The sequence below is a fragment of the Pogona vitticeps genome, chromosome 13 (assembly GCF_051106095.1).
Source record: "Pogona vitticeps strain Pit_001003342236 chromosome 13, PviZW2.1, whole genome shotgun sequence".
Classification (NCBI taxonomy): domain Eukaryota; kingdom Metazoa; phylum Chordata; class Lepidosauria; order Squamata; family Agamidae; genus Pogona; species Pogona vitticeps.
The window spans coordinates 4,078,038-4,096,514 of record NC_135795.1 but is presented as its reverse complement, the minus strand read 5'-3'; the positions used below and the strand labels follow the sequence as shown (position 1 = coordinate 4,096,514).

Sequence of the window (18,477 nt, the reverse complement as noted above, 5' to 3'; positions counted from 1 at the left end):
AAAAAGGGGGTGTTCTTTTAAATGCAACTTCAGGGTTCATTTTTTTTTCATCCTTAGAAATATCACAGGGAATCTGTGTCAGATGTGAAGCAAAAGCAAGTAATTTGAATAACTGGGATTATTTTGCCCATAATTCGAGGGTTATAAATCAAATAAATAAATGAATAAATAAATGAATGAATGAATGAATAAATAAATAAATAAATAAATAAATAAATAAATAAATAAATAAATAAATAAATAAATAAATAAATAAATAAATTTTCTCTCTCTCTCTTTTTTCTGTGCAGTGTGGCAACACCCATATCTGAATGTCTTTAAGCACTTTAAAGTGGAGGAATGGAAAAGATCCACCAGGGAAGGTGACGTGACCACCGTTATGGTAATATCGAAAGCTCCTGATGTTTGTTAGGCACTCACTTGAAGAATATATATATATATATATATATATATATATATATATATATATATATATATATATATATATATATATATATATATATATATATATATATATATATATATATATATATATATATATATATATGTATATGTATATGTATATGTATATGTATATGTATATATATGTATGCATGTATGTATATGTATATATGTATATGTATATATATATATGTATGTATATATATATATATGTATGTGTATATATATATATATATATATATATACATATATATATATATATATATATATATATATATATATATATATATATATATATATATATATATATATATATATATATATTTACTTTACTATATTTTATATACAGCTCCATTAGTGTCATGTACTATTTTAGGCAGTTTTCAGAGACTAGAACATAGAATAATTGTACATTAATCTTCCTGGTGGCTGAGTGTAATAAACTATTATTATTATTAATCGTATATTAAATAAACAATTAAAAAACCACAAATAGCGCAACAAAGGTCGGTACGGATAGCTACAGAATGCCTAGGAGAGTTTTTGAAATGAGATGGGTTGCATTTTGCTTTTTCTACATCTGTTTTAGTAATGCTTTCCCTAACATCCTTAATATGATGTTATTAAGTCATTTAATATTTGAGTAAAATGTTGGAAAAGAGCCAGACGGTGTATTGATGGTGTCATGTCTTGTCCAATGTCTCTGATACGTGATTTTATTTAAATAATGTATTCTTATCGTCCTGGTCATTGATGAGGATAATAATAATAATAATAGTAATAGTAATAATAGTAATAGTTCACTGTTTTTAGCTTTAATATTGTGTTTTAATGATGAAAGCCTCTTTGTATCCCTTTTTTTGGAGAACGGTGGGGTAGAATATTTTAAATAAATAAATAAAAATCAGCTTGCCGGTGGCCAAAGGTTATCTTATCCTGATTGTATATGGGTTTTTTTCTTCTGTGTGAGTGGGGGAAATGAAAAGAGAGGACGACAACAGGAGTTTCTGATCTGTGTCTTCTTGGCTGCTAAGAAAGCCGCAGCATCATCTCCCTTATTTTTTTCGTTTTGCCGAAATCTATGATCGTACAGTAAAAAGGTTGATGGATTGATTTATGAAACTTTGATCCCATTTTCCCTGCAAAGGCCTGGCTTTCATTCCTGTTTTATGTCCTCGGTCCAGGACAAGACTCTGAAAGGGACGGTGTATCGCATCAGTGGCGCCGTTCCGGCGAGCAACTACCTCCAGCTCCCGAAGACGAGCACGCAGTCGCTGGGTCTCACTGGACGCTACCTCTACCTCCTTTTCAAACCTGCACCGGCGAAATATTTTGTGGTGCACCTGGATGTTGCCACAGAGGTAGGTCAGGATTCCTCTTCCTGTTACGGATGACCAGGGATGTGGTTAGTAACGTAAAACAATAGGATGGCGTGGGGCTGTTTGAGGCGGTGCAGGGATATTTGTGTGTTAGGCCCCTGAGTTCAGATCCTGCCTTATCTGGAAGCTTGTAGGGTGTAGTCACTACCTATTGCTACCATCCCTGGTGGAGAGTTTGGTTTCCTTATTGTCATCATCCTCTGAATACAGCAGAGCGGTCCAGCCTCTGTCCAGGAGGCTCCGTGGGGGAATCAAACTCTCGTATGCGGCTGATGGATAGCTGAATTTACGGAATATCCATATATTCCCCCGTTTACAAAATACACTGTGGAAAGTTGTAACTACTGTAATCCAAAATCAATGTTGCATGATAAGAGAAAATATGCCATTTTCTTGTGTGCTCTATAGAAAATGCAGCTTCGCTCAAGATTTTGGTCTGGCTTGTAGAGAACGTGTTTGTTATAGATACATAATTGTTTCTGAAGCACAGAAAGTTTGCTGCTGTTCTAGCGAGACAACAATTTATTTATTTATTTATTTATTTATTTGATTTTTACCCCGCCCCTCTAGACCATGTCTACTCCTGAGCAGGTTGTTTGTTTGCCTTTATTTACAGGACAATCAAGTCGTCCGCATCTCCTTTTCTAACCTCTTTAAGGAATTCAAGTCAACCGCCACGTGGCTCCAGTTCCCGTTTATTTGTGAGGCGGCCAAGGGATCCGTCTATGAGCGCACAGCCAGGACTTCCAAGCGAGGTGAGTACAGAGATCAGCCCAAATTTTTTTTTTTTGAGGATGTTTTCTCGGCAAGCCATCCTGCCCAGTGTGCTTTTGTTGGTGGCTCTCGTGGCATAGATCCAGGTTCCTGGAGGAGGAAAGAAGAGTAAAACTTCTGGAGACTTCGAAACAATAGGGAAAATACCATTCCTCCCTTTTTTCCCCCAGATAAAATATTAGAGATGCATGCAGTACAGGAGGACCCCTGTATCCGCGGGATCCGTATCCGCTGATTCATTTACCCAAAGTCTGAAAATATTTTTAAAAATCATGGAAATATATATTTCTAAACATGAACTTACCACAGCTGGGCCCTAGAAGGAGCCGTTTGTGGCTTTTTGTGTACGTCAAGCTTTGTCTTAACTTTTCACTCATTCCAAGCGAGATGTTTTATAGGATGTTTTCCCTCCTGAATTCTCCCAAATTTCCAATTTTTCCAATGAATTATCCTTATAAAAATCTGTTGTCCCCCCCCGCCCCCAAATTTGCTTTCCACTTTTTCTGTGACTTCACATATTTATTTAAGAAGGAGGGTTTTGTGGTTGGGTTGCAAGGTCTACTTGCAGGAAATGGTTATGACTGAAGAGGCAGAATCTTCAAAATCCCCCACGAAACCTAACCTGGCCATAGCTAGCAGTGCATGTGGTTATTTCCAGCATTTGCTTTCCTATAAAACAGACCAAGATTGCAAAGCTTATACCAGGCAGAAGCTGAACGTTACTAGATCCTTCACGTTGGCCGGGAGAAGTTGTGGTTGAGCGCAGAGTTCCTTCCTGGCTTATACTGACCTCCTCTACTTTGAAAATCAGAAGCGTAGGAAAGGCGTGATGGGCTTTCTATGGATGTTTAGCCTAGGATTCTTGTGTGTTTGTGCGTTCCATGATCGTGCGTCCCCGGTGTGTTTCCTTCCCTCTAGATCTGGTGGGCCTGGCTCCCAGCCACGTACGGTGGACCTGCTTGATGCTTGACCTCCGCTACATCCTCTCCCTGTACCTGAACAGAAAATATAGCCACCTGAAGAGCGTGAAGCTGTGTGCCAACCTTCTGGTGAAAAACCTCTTCACCAGTGACTTGCTGTTCGATCCAGGTGAGATTCGTGTGCAGAGGTGGTGGCCTTCTCCACGTGGCTGCCACGATCTTACGATCAAGGGCGATATTAGAAATAGCGGTGGTTTGATCTATAGGAATGATTGCCAAGTACAGTGGTGCCTCGCTTAACGAGCACCCCGTTTAACGACGAATCCGCATAGCGATTAGTCTTTTGCGATCGCAAAAGTGATTGCATAACGATGTTTCCAATGGCCAAAAATCGCTTTGTGATGATCGGTAAGCGTTTCGCTTACTGATTTTCACATAGCAATGTCAGGGGAAACAGCTGATCGGCGGTTCCAAAATGGCCACCGGGTAAAGCTGGGACGGATTCCTCGCATACCGGGCAGCTAAAATGGCTGCCATATGGAGGATTTTCACTTAAAAGGTAAGTTTTTGCCCATAGGAATACATTAAACCTGTTTTAATGCATTCCTATGGGCTTTTTTGCCCATATAGCCACGAATCCAGATAGCGACGATTTTTCCGGAACGGATTATTGTCGCTATACGGGGCACCACTGTATTTTTGAGTTACGGCCTCTTTTTCCAACAGCCAAGCCACTTGCAACCACCACCACCTCGGTCACGTTTGCATAAAAATACATTCTTAATGAGATCAGGTTATCCCTTCTCAGAAAGTGGAGGCTTCTTTCTCCCCAAAGGCCCTGCTTCTCAAACATGGACATACATCCCAACTTTATTATCCCGCTCCGAAAGGTCAAGGAAGAGATGAACAAACGCTAATCAACACATGTTAGGAGACCCAGGACCCCCCCAGAAAACACTTTTGTGATACCCCAGATTGGGAAACACTGATCTACAGGATCTCGACTTCTTCTTTGCTTTCCTAGTTCTTCCCATAATAATCAAATAATAATGATCTTAGAACTGTAAAGCTGGAAGGGAGCCTATAGAGGATGGAATCCAGACCCTTGTCTGGGGTCTGGCTCAGCAGACAGAGACCTCAAACCCTGAGCTTTCCAGCAGTTCTCTCCATCTCTCCCTCTTTTTCATGTAATGTCATTCCACTAGGGAAAAAGTGGAAAGCAGTAGGAAAAGAACCAAGTGTTCACATCCTACAATGACAGACAATCAAAGAGGTCGCAGGCTTGCGTTTGCAAAACCTGAGTGGGGCGGTTAACGAGGCGGCCTTTTGGAGATCATTAATTCATAGTGACTTGACGGCCTCTAACAATATCAACAGTGTGATTTTTGTGATCAAGGCAAACAGGCAATTGACAGGAAGCAAGAAGAGGAAAAACCACTGCATGGTTGCCCTTAATTTGCAATTTCAAGTCAATTGCAATTTCAGTTTTTGACCACTGGCTAGCCTGCATTCGTACAGGGGCCAGGAAGGGAGAAGCTGCTGATTTCACTGCCACATTGAAGAGTTGCCCTTACCTACTGGCTATTCCTTTAAGGGCAAGAATGCCATTTTCAGGGGAAGTCGAGATGCAGAGATGGGCGAGATGGTAGGGATTCTCTTCTTACGGAAACGCCTCTGTCTCTGTTGTTCCTTTTGTTGGTTTTAGGCGTGACTTTTTCGGAGGCTCAGCAGTCCAAACTGGCCCTGCACGGCGCCTCTCCCATGCCACGAGAAATGGCATTTCCCGTGCCCAAAGGTGAAAATTGGCATGATCTCTATGACCACATTCAGTAAGTTTTGCTCATTTCTAATTGTTGTGGTTCTAGATAGTGGCTCCTCCTTTTTCAACTTCGTTCTACTTTTTTTAAACTGGTTTTACTTATTTCCTTGTTTGTTTGCTTGCTTGCTTTATATATAGGCTGCCTTTCTCCCGATAAGGGGATCCCAAGGTGGCTCACAATATTTAAAAAAAAAATAGAATTAAAAACCTAACAAATTAAGCATTAAGCAAAGCAATGAAACTGTACATTCTTTTCCCCCCTTGCTGTCCTGATGCAGGTTTCCTTCTGACGGATCCAAGATGCCGTTTGACTCTATCCAGAAAGCCGCTTCAGCTCCTGCGGCAGGTAAGCAAATTCGGAGAAGAGGGTCTTTGGGAAGGGGAAGTCATTCAGGTAGAATCCGCCGCGTAACCCAAACCACACAACACCGCGGAGAACAGGCGTCAACTTAGAGAGCTGGTTCTAGCAGGGGTGGGAAACCTGGCCTTTCTGGATCACGCTGGGTAGGAGCTGTAGCCAAAAAAAGAGAAAAAGTAATTTTACCAACCTCAGATTCCAGCAGATGAACCAAAGGCGATAACATCTGGTTCAACGCATTCCGACAAATTACTTGTGGATTTGGAATCGTGGATTCAAAATGAATGGCATCAGTCGGTCTTTCTGAGTTATCCAACCTTTGGATTTACTTCTTTTAGTTCAGTCTTTGCGAATCGCTCTCCGAATATCCCCACTGATTTCCAGCTTGTTTGGTATCTGTGGAGGGTTGAGAGGGAGCCCTGGCCCAGTTTTGCCAAAGGACTGGGTTTTCTGTCCCACCCCGTCCCTGTCTGCAAGGGAGGCTTTCCTGAAACAAGCAACTTACCCCTCTCCCTGCCGCCCCCCAGCAAACACAGCTTTTGCTGCCCTCAGAGAAGTCAGTCCATGACTGTGTTCCCTTTAAGCCCCCTGTCTATAATGTAGTCTCTGATTCTAGCTAGTGGTAGTAACACACCTTGGGAGCGTGCATTTCTGGGTTTGTTTTTAAGGCCGTGGGTAAATGAAACCGCGGATACCGATCCCGCGGATACAGCAGTCCTACCATACCTTATTTGCTCTAAGCCGGGGGTGGGCCTATCTCACTTTGCTGTTTTGCTTAGAGCTCTTCCAGAGCTTAAGAGTGAGGTCCTGTTCTATCTCTGCAGAAGTTAAGCCCCATTGAGTTCCGTGGGATTTAGTGCGCACATGAAATGTGTCTAGGCGGCACGCACTCTGTAAACTCCAAGCCAAAACACGATAGCTTATTGCTGGGTAAACACACCTAAGTTTTCTTCCTGTCCTTTCAGTGGCTTGTGCGGAAGACAAGCCGGTGGGCCAGTTGACAAAGCCAGTATCCTTGAGCAAACCAGTTCGAGACCGGGTATCTCTCATCCAACAGATTACCAGCCCCAAGGAGGTGAGTGTCTCTCATTCATCCCTGTGGGTTTTTTTGTCCAGGGTTGGGGATGTTCCAAGATCATCGGGAGAGGCTTTCCTCTCGGTCCCACCACCTTCACAGGTCCGCTTGATGGGGACACGGGAGAGGGCCTTCTGTGTGGCTACTCCCGGAGACTCTGGAACTCCCTGCCACTGGAGGCCAGCCTGGCCCCATCTTGGCAGTCCTTCCGCCAGCAGCCCAAACCCCTTTCTCTTCAAGCAAGCTTTCCCTCAATGGCTGGCTGCCTGAGTGGGTCTTTTTTTAAATGAATGGTTGTGCCTTAACGGCTTCGAAGATATTTTTGGTGCTGATTTTGTTGACCATCTTTTAGTCTGGTATTTGTTTGATCCTTTTCTTGATTATCTGTAGACTTGCCATTTTTTAGTTTAAATGCTGTCTTTTAATAACGTAAGGCACTTTGGGTCCTTCTTAAGGAGATAGGCCAGGGTAGAAAGATCCTAAATAAATAAAAATAAAAATACACTGCTCAGACTGCAGAGCGCAGAATGAAGCAGCCCCTTAATGGCATTTCCTCTGGCAAATTTATTTGGCCCATATCGGAAACAAGAGAATAAGGCAGGGCGGTCCTGATTTCTTCTTTTCCACGTTGTTTTTTTTTTTCCAGATGGCCCACCAGTCTCCTTTACTTACAAAGAACGTCCCCAAGATTCACCGGACGGTCTCTGAGCCTCTACAGACAGCCCACGCTGTTGACCACCCGGGCCCGAGAGAAGGACTCCGGGCTGGAGGGGATTCCTGCCTCCCGGCTGCTCCAGTGGATGATGGTGGCATCCATGTGTATGCCCACCGAAAAGGGGAAGTGACGATCCACGCCGTCCCTGTGGATTCGGATGAGGTAAGCAGCGGGTTTGCGCGCCACTGCTGTGACCTCTTAGGAGATATTTCCACGAAGCAGCTGTTCCAGGTCACGGATCCGCAATGAGCTTTGGCCGAAGGGGTTGGTCAAATAAAGAAGAGTCGTCGGTTAGTGTTGAAGAAAAGAGATGGGCGCGAATCGATCGTTCGGCAGTTCGCACTGATTTGTTTGTTGGCCAAACAGGTGTTTGGCGCTTCCCAGCCCTGCCTCCTCCAGCAGGCTGCCCACTCAGAGGCAGCGCCTGGGGGAGGCAGGGCAGTAAAGCCGGGACACTGGCTCTGAGCCCGCAGGGCTGGGGAGGCCGAACGCCCGTTCAGCTGAGTTACGAACCGACAAAAACCGCCGAACCGGCGGTTCGTGCCCATCTCTACTCAAGATCTTACAGCGATAGTCATATTTCTGTTGCTTTACCGGGCCCGCTCTGTTTGTGACTGCTCTCCTGGGAAAACGGCTGGTTCCTCTCTAAGAGGATGCAGCTGCACCAAAGAGGGAGTGGCTTGTCGCCTAAATAGCGCTTTAACTTTTCTCTGTCCCGAACCTTTTGACATGCTTGCTTGTCTCTTGTAGAATATATGCCCGCAAAGGACAAGGCCAAAGGTGATTTCAGCCAAGAATTCTGCTCGCTGCATGGTGAGAGAACTTCTCCTTCTCTTCTGATATTAAAAGTACAGTAGGACTCCCTTATCTGCAGGATCAGTATCCACTGGTTCAGTTATCCATAGTCTGAAAATTAAAAAATAAAATAAAACATGTATTTTTCAAGGTGAAGTTACCAAAACTGGCCACTAAAGGGAGCCAGAGACCATGCTATGTATAGTCCTCACTATTAAAATAGAATTCTCTATTATCCACCGTTTTCAGTATCCGCGGGGCGCTTGAAACCAATCCCCTGCAGATATGGGGGTCCTGTTGTACTTAGTTGAAGCCTTGCTCCATCTGGTTCAGTACCTCTACAGGCAGCTGTTCTCAAGCGTTTCCAAGAAGAGAGCCCCCGCCTGGAGATGCCAAGAATTGAACCTGGGACTTTTAAATGCAAAACATGGGTTCTGAAACTCGTCTTCAGCCCCTCTTCAAAGGGAGACCATGTCCCATTCACCGTGGTGTTGAAGCGTTACGGGACCTTTAGATTGTTGGTGTTCAAGAGCCGCGTACGGATTTCTTGATCCCGAGTAGAACCGGTGGCAGCTCATTTCCATACCAAGCAGTGCAAAGTCTAGCCTAACCGTTAGGAACGCTTTCTGCTTCCTCCACTCTGAAGCTGAATTGATTTTTCAGAGGCTGTTACCGGACCCAATTCTGACGCTGAAGAAGGTTATCGGATTCGGAGGCTGCAGCACCAAATGGGTCAGTATATCCACATTTCCCCGGGGACATCTTCTGGAGCAAAAGGTGTCGTGGGGAAGTATATTTTTGGTTCTTTTTTTCTTTGTCTTTAGCGTAAGCGACGTCCAAAGCATTTGTGACGGCAATTTTCAGCACCCTTCCTTGAGAGGATGCTCTGTTGAAATCAGACGATTCAGTCCTGTGTGGGTCACTCCGGTTTTTGTGTATTGCATTTATACTAAAATACAGCAGGACCCCATATATATGCAGGATTGGTCTCCACTGATTTGCTTATCCACGGTCTGAAAATATTTTAAAAATCCTAGAAATGTATATTTCTATAATGTCATCACCAGAACTGGTACTGGAGGGAGCCAGAGAGAATGCTGTGCATAGCGTTTGCTATTAAACTGGCATTCCTTATAATCTCTGTTTTTCAGCGTCGGTCTTTCATGTTTCTGAAATTTTCAGACTGTGGATAAATGAATCAGCGGATACTGATCCCGTGGAGAAGGGGGCCCTACTGAATATATTTCTGGCCCACAACTCTATGACTTACCTTTTTTTTCTTTATGTCTCTCAGGCTTTGTGGGCTGCCGGCGGCTCTGTGGTTCTGTATCCTTGCCATGCTTTGATTGTAGCAATAGCGCTAGACTCTGGCAGGCAGCGGTTCTTTGCTGGCCACACCGATAAGGTAACCTTTCCTCCCTTTGTCGTTTTTTTTTCAGCATGTGACTCAAGTATAGAGGAGGCTCAGAGTGGACTGTTAAATGCGGATGGTTTGCAACACAAGTAAGATGTACTTGGGGATTAGAGTTATTCTGGTGTCTCACAGGCTTCATCCAGCGTTTGTTAAACGACTGCATATCTCAGCTCACCTTCTGCCTTAATTAACAAAAATATTATCTCCAGTTTGCATTTTTAAGCCTTTCTTAAGAGCCTTTTAATGCTGTTCTTTCCATGTGTATACAGACATTAATTTTCAAAATTTTGACAAAGCCATTTTTGAACTACTGAGAAAGGCGTTGCCACCTTTCTTTTATGCTTGTGCTGTTTTAAAAAACACACTTGTATATTTTCAGAATCAGTACACGGCTTCTAAAATGTCACCGCTGCTGGGGCCTGCTCTCCACGCCGACCCCATGCAGAGAGATCTGCCTTAAAAGGATTAGAGACTGGCTCAGCTATAATGCTCTCAAGCTTAGGGGAGAACGGTTGAGTTGCGTTCTTGCATCTCCAGGCACGTCGGCTCTAAAGCTTCTGCCTCCATTTCTTTAACTCATATGTCATGAAGAAATCGAGACAGAAGTGCAGAAGTTGACGCTTATGGAGAGGTCGGACAAGATCATAAGAGGAAAAAAAACTCTTACCTTCTCCTTCCTTAAAAAATCTTTTCTATATACCTACACATTTTATAAGCCATTGGCATTGTTACTTAAATGTTATACAGTAGGATCCTCATAGCTACTGGGGATTGGTTCCAAGACCCCTTGTGGATGCTGATAACCGTGGATAATAGCAAATAGATAGATCGATAGATAGATAGACAGTATGGCAAAAGGATAAATAAAACCTGAAAAATTATTTTCACATGCATTACCAGAACTGATCACAAGGGGGCAACAGAGAGCGTGCTATGTATTCTTCACTAACAAGTATTCCTAGCGTGGTCTGTGCCTCCCTCTAGTGGCTGGTTCTGGTAATACAAGTGAAAGTTGTTTCATCTGGATTTTTTTCTTTCAGTATTTTTAATATATACAGACCGTAGAGAAGTGAAACTATGGGTACTGATCCCGCGAATGTGGGGGGGGGGGGAATCCTACTGTATAAGAAATCTGCCATGAGCAGGGGCTGGACTTCACGGCCTTATTGGCCCATTCCAACTGCATCATTTTGTGATTCGAAGGTGGAAAACCTATGCATTAGATTTTCATCTAAATTCATTAACTGGCTTTGAGACCAACGGCTCTGCCTTGTATCTTCATCCTTGGCGGATGAGTAGCAATTTTGGTGCAATTTACGTGGCTGGTCTAAGGGTTAATGTCTAAGCCGTGGGGCTGTTCTTGCCATGCTGCCTGCGTGCAGAGCCGGAGATGTTGGAAGTAACAGCCGAGGGTTGCCATCGGTTAAAGTGGAACAGATCCTGAAGGGAACGCCGGGGCCCATTTCTACTGTGGCCTCCTCGCCTGCAGGTGGCAGCGCTGGCGTTCAACGGCAACGACACTTTGTTGGCGTCGGCGCAGACGGGGCAGCTGAGCGTGATGCGTCTCTGGGACTTCCCGTCGGGAGAGTGCCTTGGCGTGTTTAAAACAGGCATGGATTCAGTCTCTTGCCTCAGGTAAGCACTGGGCACTAGAGATGGGCACAAATTGCCGGTTCATCCGTCAGACGCACAAACGTTTGGCAGTTCCCAGCCCCGCCTCCTCCGTCGGGGGCGCACTCAGGGGCAGCGCCCCAGCTTCCCTGCCGTGCCTCCCCAGGCAGTGGCTTCTGAGCGGGCGGCTGCCAGAGGAGGCAGGGCTCTGAATCGCTGAAGACCCATTTGGACAAAACCCGAACCAGCCCAAACCGCTGGTTCGTGCCCATCTCGACTGGGCACCTTGGAAGAGGAGCAGCGTGTGTGATGGATCAAGAAAGGCCACCCATTTAGTGGACGTCAGGATTATCCCACCACGGACTTCGGATCTGGGTTTTCTCCGAACGGAGAAAAGGTGGTTTCAGCCGATTTGTATAAAGGGTCTAGGAAATCGAGAATTATCTTCCCTGGGTGGCACAAGGAAATCTCTGTTCGATAGAAAGCTTTCTATGCCACGCTGCTAACTGGAGGATCCTGGGTGGGGAACCGGGAGCCTTCAGCATGAAATGCACATTTGGACCCTTGGTTCTTTTTCAGCTTTTCCTACAGCGGGAGCATCCTTTGTGGCACCGGGAAGGACCGGCACGGGAAAACAGTGAGTGGAACAGCGTGGTGTCCTTTGCAGAGTCAAAAGTGCCCCTCTGTGTTTTCTGCAAAACAGATGGCCGTAGATTCAGAGGTCCTATTGTTAGTCTGTCTTTTTTTTTGTCATTCCCATTTGTATCGTTTTAATAAGCCTCCCTGCGATTGAAGTGTCCTTTCCCATCATAGAAGGATTCACTAGGGTCATGTTCGGCTTGTCTAGAAATGCATCAGTGTACCTGAGGAAATCATGGAGGGTTTTTCCTAATTCTATTTATACCTGTACATGCTGTCAAGGGACACCCCCCCCCCGACTTAGGGCTGCCGTAACAGAGTTTTCGAAGTAGGTGAGATGTTTAAGAAATGGTCTTACCATGGCCGCCCCCCCTTGCATCCATGGTTGGAGTGGGGATGCAAACCCAGGCCTCCGAAACCCTCGCTTAGCACTTCATCTTTTACAACACACGGTCTCTCCCATTTATAAACTGAAAAGGAGTGGCTTTATGCTTTTCTTGTAATATTTTTAGACCGCTGATGAGTGAATCCGTGGATCCTGATCCCACGAATAAGGGGCTTCCTACTGTAAATTTTCATTTTAAAGGATGAATTGGATTCCCCCCCCCCATTAAAATGGAGTTGGGTCCAATGCAGAATAAGAGGCTGATAAGTCCGTCCGCCACCAATTTCGAGGAGGGATCTGAGGCTGCGTCTTCTGCATCCCGTCTCCCCCACGGCCCCCAGCTGTTGCCTTCTGCTTTCCTTGCAGGTGGTAGCTGTGTGGAACACTGTTCAGGTGACCCACGGAGGGGAAGCGGTGATGCTAGCTAAGGCCCACACCGATGTGGACATCCAGACCTTAAAGATCGCCTTTTTTGACGACACAAGGTAAAGAGCGCCGGCGGAATCTCTCCTGTGAGCATCGGTGGAGATGAGAACCCATGCCAGTGGGAATGGAATTGACTTTAACCGTTCCACCACGTTGGCTTAACTCTGGCTCATTTGCAGTGGAGGTGGGGTGTTCGGCCATGGGCATCCATTACCGGCCTCAAAATACGGGCCATGCTTTTCGGTTTTTCTCTTACTGGATTCATGGTGTGCATGCAGGCAGTTTTCATACGGCAGGTGGGGGGGGGGATTTGTGTAGTTGATCATCACACGGGTGTTTCATTCCGGCTGAACGGCAGAACTGCACTGCAGAGAGAGAGGGAGAATCAGAGCACGCTGCAGGGTGCAAAGTTTGCAAGCGAAGAGGGGGAGAGCTGCCGGGATCAGGCGTCTTCCTGCCTGCCTGCTTCAAACCCATGTGTGTCCTTTCTGGACCGAAAAAGAAGGGACCGTTTTTGGCATGTAAAACGAGCCCCTTCCAGCCCGCCTCCTGCTCTTCTCGTTACAGGATGGTGTCGTGCGGCCGAGACAACGTGAGGCTGTGGCGAGTCCGGAGCGGGGCCCTGCGCTCCTGCCCGGTAAATTTGGGCGAATACCGTTCCCTGGAGTTCACTGACCTGGCCTTCGAGGCAGGCCACTCCGCAGACCGCGAGCCGGAAGATCGGACGCTGTAAGATTTGGCTGCCTCGCCCCTTGGTTCATGTCCTGAACCCACCCGTTGAGTGTTCTCTTGTGGGACTCTATCTCCGCATGTCCGCGTGGCTCGGAGATGTGGGACTTCATGTCTCTGTGAAAATAAGATAGCAAATGTGTCCTGATAACTTGGAGTTTAATTCTTTTGCAGATCAGGTTCTATTTGCATGTAAAACGAGCCTTTTTTCAGGTATCAGAAGGGTGCAAAGATAACAGTGCAATTGGTAATTTATCACTTGTGTGCTTCTGCCTGTCCAGTTAAACCGAGTGCCTTAGGCGTGGAAATTCTAGTTACTTCTCATATGGTGCAGTACTGCGGTATCCTCAGGAAATTGGCTCCAACCCCCCCCCAGATGCTGAAAAACGTGGAAGTATTAAACCCTATACATAGCATGGTCTCTGGCTCCCTCTAATGGCCAGGTCTGGTTAGTACACCCTGGAAATATATATCAGTAGGTATTTCTGGGTTTTTTTTAATTTAGTATCTTCAAGCAGCGGTTAAGTGAATCAGCGGATACGGATCCCGCGGATAGTGGGTTCTGCTGTACTTCATGACAGTGTTGTCCTCTTAGGTTCGTCTGCAGCAGAAGCGGGCACGTCTTGGAAATAGATTATAAGTCGGTCACGGTCCGAAACGCCCGGCGCCTCCTGCCGTCCGAGGCACAGCACCGTCATCGGCGAGAGAAGCAGACGTTCAACTCAGGTGTGGCTTCTGCGGTGTTAAGAGTTGAGGAGGCTTTCTTTTTGTGGGAAATTATCGTCATCTTAGGCTTGTAGAGCTGGGAGGGATGTATGCCTCATCAGGATCAGCCCCTGTCTAGAAGGCCCAGTGGAGAATCGAACTCCCAGCCACTGGCTCGGCAGTCCAAGGCCTAAACCACCAAACTCTCCAGGAGTTAGCCTTACCTCTTGGGGAGTTTGCAGACCATTGGGAGCCCAAGGGTGACGTGGAATTTAGCACTCATCCAGTAAAAATATAAGAGCTCCTTAACACTAGGAAATCATCTAGTCTAGCATCGTTTCCACAGAGACCAGCCGGTGTCCACTGGGAAAACCTATAAGGAAACACAAAATAGAACAGTATCCTTCTGTTCACATTCCCAGGAACTAGTGCAATGAGACCATGGTATCTATGGGGGATGAATTCCAAGCCCTCCCTCCGTGGATGCTGGAAAATGTGGAAGTACGGAACACTATACATTGCATGGTCTCTGTCTCCCTCTAGTGGCCAGTTCTCGTAAATACACTCTGGAAACACATATGTATTTCTGGGGTTTTTAAATTTTGTATTTTCAGGTAACGGATAAGTGAATCAGCTGATACTGGTCCTGTGGATAGGGGCCCCCTACTGTATTGTTTCTAGTGGATACAGGAGGACTACATTAGTGGGCCTTTGAATTTCAGAACTGTCCCACAGCAGATGAAGGCTTAGAGAATCTCCCGATTTCATACCACTGATAGCTGGAGGACGTGTTTTGGACTTCCTGGAGGGTGGGGTCTCATTTACAGTTCTTGTGCGTCCGGAAGCTTAGTGTATGTATCTTTGTACTTTTAGGTCCTGGGATTGCACTAAACAGTATATGCCTCTCCCCGAATTTCTGCGCCACGGCCTCTGAAGACGGGTACCTGCGTTTGTGGCCGCTGGATTTCTCTGAAGTGATCTTAGAGGCAGGTGCGTACAGCGCCACCCACTCCTGGGGCTGCATATGGGTTTCACCCAGCTCTTGCAAAGCGAGATAAGAGAGTCTCTCACACGCCCGATTGCTTGGTGGCGTCGGGCTCTTTACACAGTTGTGGCAGAATTTTTGTCTTGAACCTTAATTTTTTTAATGAATTCTGTTATACTGTCACCAGTAAAGAGGAGGGGTGAGGAATACAATAGGATCCTGTATCTGCAGGGGATTGATTCTACACCCCCCCCGGCAAATCCTGAAAATTGTGGATAATAGTGAACTCTATACATAGTGTAAAAGAAAAGAAAAATCCAGAGAATATGTGTTTTCACCATATATTACCAGGACTGGCCACTAGAGGGAGCCAGAGACTGGTCACAGTGGAAATCTCTGGCTCCTTCTAATGGCCATAATTGGTAAATACATAGTTTTTCTGTGTATAAGACGCCCCCATGTATAAGACTTTTCTAACCCAAAATTGGACATTACAAGTCCCTGTTCAATCTGAGCAGTTTTGCAATTGTTTCTCTCCTCAGCTTGCTTCCATGTATAAGACAACCTTCGATTTTTAGTCTAAAGTTTTTAGACAAAAGTATTGTCTTATACACGGAAAAATACGGTATGGATTTCTAGGTGTTTTCTTTCCTTTCAATATTTTTAACATTTGCAGACTGTGGATAAGTGAAACAGTGGATACTAATCCCTTGGACATGGGGTTCCTCCTGTCTACGTCTCCCTAGACGTAAGGCTGCCGTTCTCATCATCCCTCATCACTATGCCAGCCAGGGCGGATGGGAATTGTAGTCCAACCATCTCCGGAGAACCACACGTAGTGGCTGGGATCCAGAATTAGAAGGGGCCAGCCGTCAGGATTGCAAACTGAAAAGACGAGGCGCTCTTTGGGAGGCAGATGGGTGGCGATCAGCTTTTTCTAGGCTGGAACGCGGTGGTGATGCTTGAGTTCCTTTATGTGAGCGTAAGCATGACAATCTGTAGGAATTAATTAAATTAATTGTAAAAAATTAAACGATATGCAAACTAAAATAGAGTTGCACAGTTAAAAGCAAGTCAACATTAAGAACTGTCTTAACTTTCAGAAGGCATCCAGGGACTCCGTCGTGATTGTTAAAAGCCATTTTGTCTTTCTCCAGAGCACGACTACCCGGTGAATTCCGTTCGGATCAGCCCAGATCAGCTGAAGGTTTTGTGCACGACCGCCACGGGGAACGTGGGCTGCCTGGACATCCAGTCTCGGGACTACTGCACCATCATGCGCTCCCACGTGGAGTCCGTTCTGGCGTTCTCGGTGGACGGATCTCAGAAGCAGCTGGTGACGGTGTCTCGGGATTGCACCATCCGCGTTTGGGACATGGAATCCATGCAGCAGGCAATGTGAAAGGCTGTTTATTCGTAATGCCGGCAGAGGGATTCAATCTTGGCATCCGGAACCAGCTGGGGGGGGGGAGAACTTGTTGTCCAGAGTCTTGACTTGTAAATCTAATATCCTTCGCCCATGAGAATCTTTACTGGGGGGAATCGTGTCATGACCGGAGACTCCCGGTGTAAAGAGCGTAAAGCATCCCCGAATCAGCAAAATACTCTGCATATTTTTATATTTTTGGAAGGCGAAGGAAACATGGCTTGTAGTTTTAACTTTAGTTCCCATTTTTCATTCAGGTGGATTTGAGGGCTGCCTAGTTTATTTGCTTGTCACGGGGTGTGAGCTGAAACGGCAAGAGGCGACCTCGCTTGCCGTTTTCTTCTCTCCCATCGGCTGTCCGGTGTCTCTGATCAGGATGCGTCTCTCTCTTGCCCGCAGCTGTACGAATTCAGTGCCTCGGACGAAACGCCCTGCACGGTGGCCTTCCACCCCTCTCAACATATTTTTGCCTGCGGTTTCGATACCGGCGTGGTGAGAACCATCAGCCTGGCTGCCTCCAGGCTTCTCGAAGAGCATAAGTACGTTTTTACGTGGCTTCCCATTTCAGATTTCCAGCACTGATCATGTGTTAAAAAGCAGCCCAAGGGGAAGTGGGTGCTGGTTTGGAATGAGGTTCCTTCCAGACCCCCCAAAAATATGTGTGAAGTGTTTTGTGCATCACAATAGACCTGCCGAGTCAGCGGAGTTTAATTCGCCAAATTTGATCAGGTCTGCCGTTTTAAATGTTGATTTCAGTGTCTTTTCGTGCTTTCGATGGTATTGTGCATTTGTGTTTTATTATTTTTATTTTCTGTTCCCATCAGATTGGGATTGCTGTGTTTGTTGGAAAGTGCTTGTAGCGAGTGGCCACCAGCCGGATGGGTGGTATAAAATAAAATATAATAAAATAATAGAAAATAATAGAAAATAAAATAATAGAAAAGAGAAAATAAAATAATAGAAAATAAAATTAGGGAAAATAAAAAAATAAATAATAATTGCTTGTTATGTAATAAAAGTGCCTTACTAGCCTTTAATGAAACAGGAACACCGCCCTAATCTTTCGTTAGAGATGCCTCCCACCAAGCAAGGGCCGTCTTGTCGCCCAAAGCCCAGACGGCCCGCCCCGTGTCCTCCCCTTATCTTGATTGCGAGTCTGATCTATAGGATGGTCATTGACCAGCAGATATGTATTCGAATATTGTTATTCTAAATAGTAGTATAACCCGAAAATCTGATTTAAAAAGCACAGCCCATTGCAATAGGACTCAACTTGATAGGATCTCCGTAGTTTCACGGGACGGAGGAGATGGGTGGGCAATACACACCGTTACTAAGCATCTGGCGTTGCTTTAGTTATGTCAGATTTCTTGATCAAGAGTAAGAGCCCGACATAAAATCCTCTGGACCTCCCTTGAAATGGTTGCAGTATCGGCTGGAGAATATCCTGTCGGATATCTCAACAGAAGGAGGACTTTACGAGGACATGGTCAGGATGTTCAATCTCTGCCTCGTCGTAAGGGCGCGCACCATTAGCCCCTTGCCTTGTGGGAGCTAGGTTTCGATCAGCCCAGCCGACCCGTGTAAGCCTTAACGCTTGAAAGGGGTGGGTCGGCTTCAACCTCCGTCTTCCCTGTTTCCCTGCCCTTTCCGGGACATTTTCCAGGCAGCACCGAGGCTCCATCACGGGGCTGGCCTTCTCTCCAGACGGAAACTTCATGTACAGCTGCTGCGCGCACGGGACCCTGGCTCTTTACAACTGCGCCGTCCAGAAAAGCCACATTGTCCGAGTTCTCGGTAAGCCTTACCGTGGGCGGCGTTCGCGTCGATGTGGAGGTGCTTGGCCTAACATCAAAGGGGGGGTGTCATTTCCTGTTTCAT

At 45.8% G+C, this 18,477-nt stretch overlaps 1 protein-coding gene across 1 annotated transcript in view; it reads left to right on the top strand.

Moving 5' to 3' along the window:
- Window positions 1-18,477, top strand: part of WDR90 (WD repeat domain 90) — a 39,384-nt gene that overhangs the window by 885 nt on the left and 20,022 nt on the right. Inside the window, exons 2-21 of the mRNA XM_072982331.2 lie at window positions 291-382; window positions 1,626-1,802; window positions 2,437-2,575; window positions 3,513-3,683; window positions 5,220-5,343; window positions 5,612-5,679; window positions 6,657-6,766; window positions 7,413-7,643; window positions 8,232-8,294; window positions 8,940-9,008; window positions 9,571-9,681; window positions 11,180-11,325; window positions 11,881-11,938; window positions 12,692-12,810; window positions 13,319-13,480; window positions 14,076-14,206; window positions 15,059-15,175; window positions 16,328-16,563; window positions 16,996-17,135; window positions 18,263-18,393. Coding sequence (XP_072838432.2) covers window positions 291-382; window positions 1,626-1,802; window positions 2,437-2,575; window positions 3,513-3,683; window positions 5,220-5,343; window positions 5,612-5,679; window positions 6,657-6,766; window positions 7,413-7,643; window positions 8,232-8,294; window positions 8,940-9,008; window positions 9,571-9,681; window positions 11,180-11,325; window positions 11,881-11,938; window positions 12,692-12,810; window positions 13,319-13,480; window positions 14,076-14,206; window positions 15,059-15,175; window positions 16,328-16,563; window positions 16,996-17,135; window positions 18,263-18,393 — 2,595 coding nt within the window. The remainder of the gene's footprint in view (window positions 1-290; window positions 383-1,625; window positions 1,803-2,436; window positions 2,576-3,512; window positions 3,684-5,219; window positions 5,344-5,611; window positions 5,680-6,656; window positions 6,767-7,412; window positions 7,644-8,231; window positions 8,295-8,939; window positions 9,009-9,570; window positions 9,682-11,179; window positions 11,326-11,880; window positions 11,939-12,691; window positions 12,811-13,318; window positions 13,481-14,075; window positions 14,207-15,058; window positions 15,176-16,327; window positions 16,564-16,995; window positions 17,136-18,262; window positions 18,394-18,477) is intronic.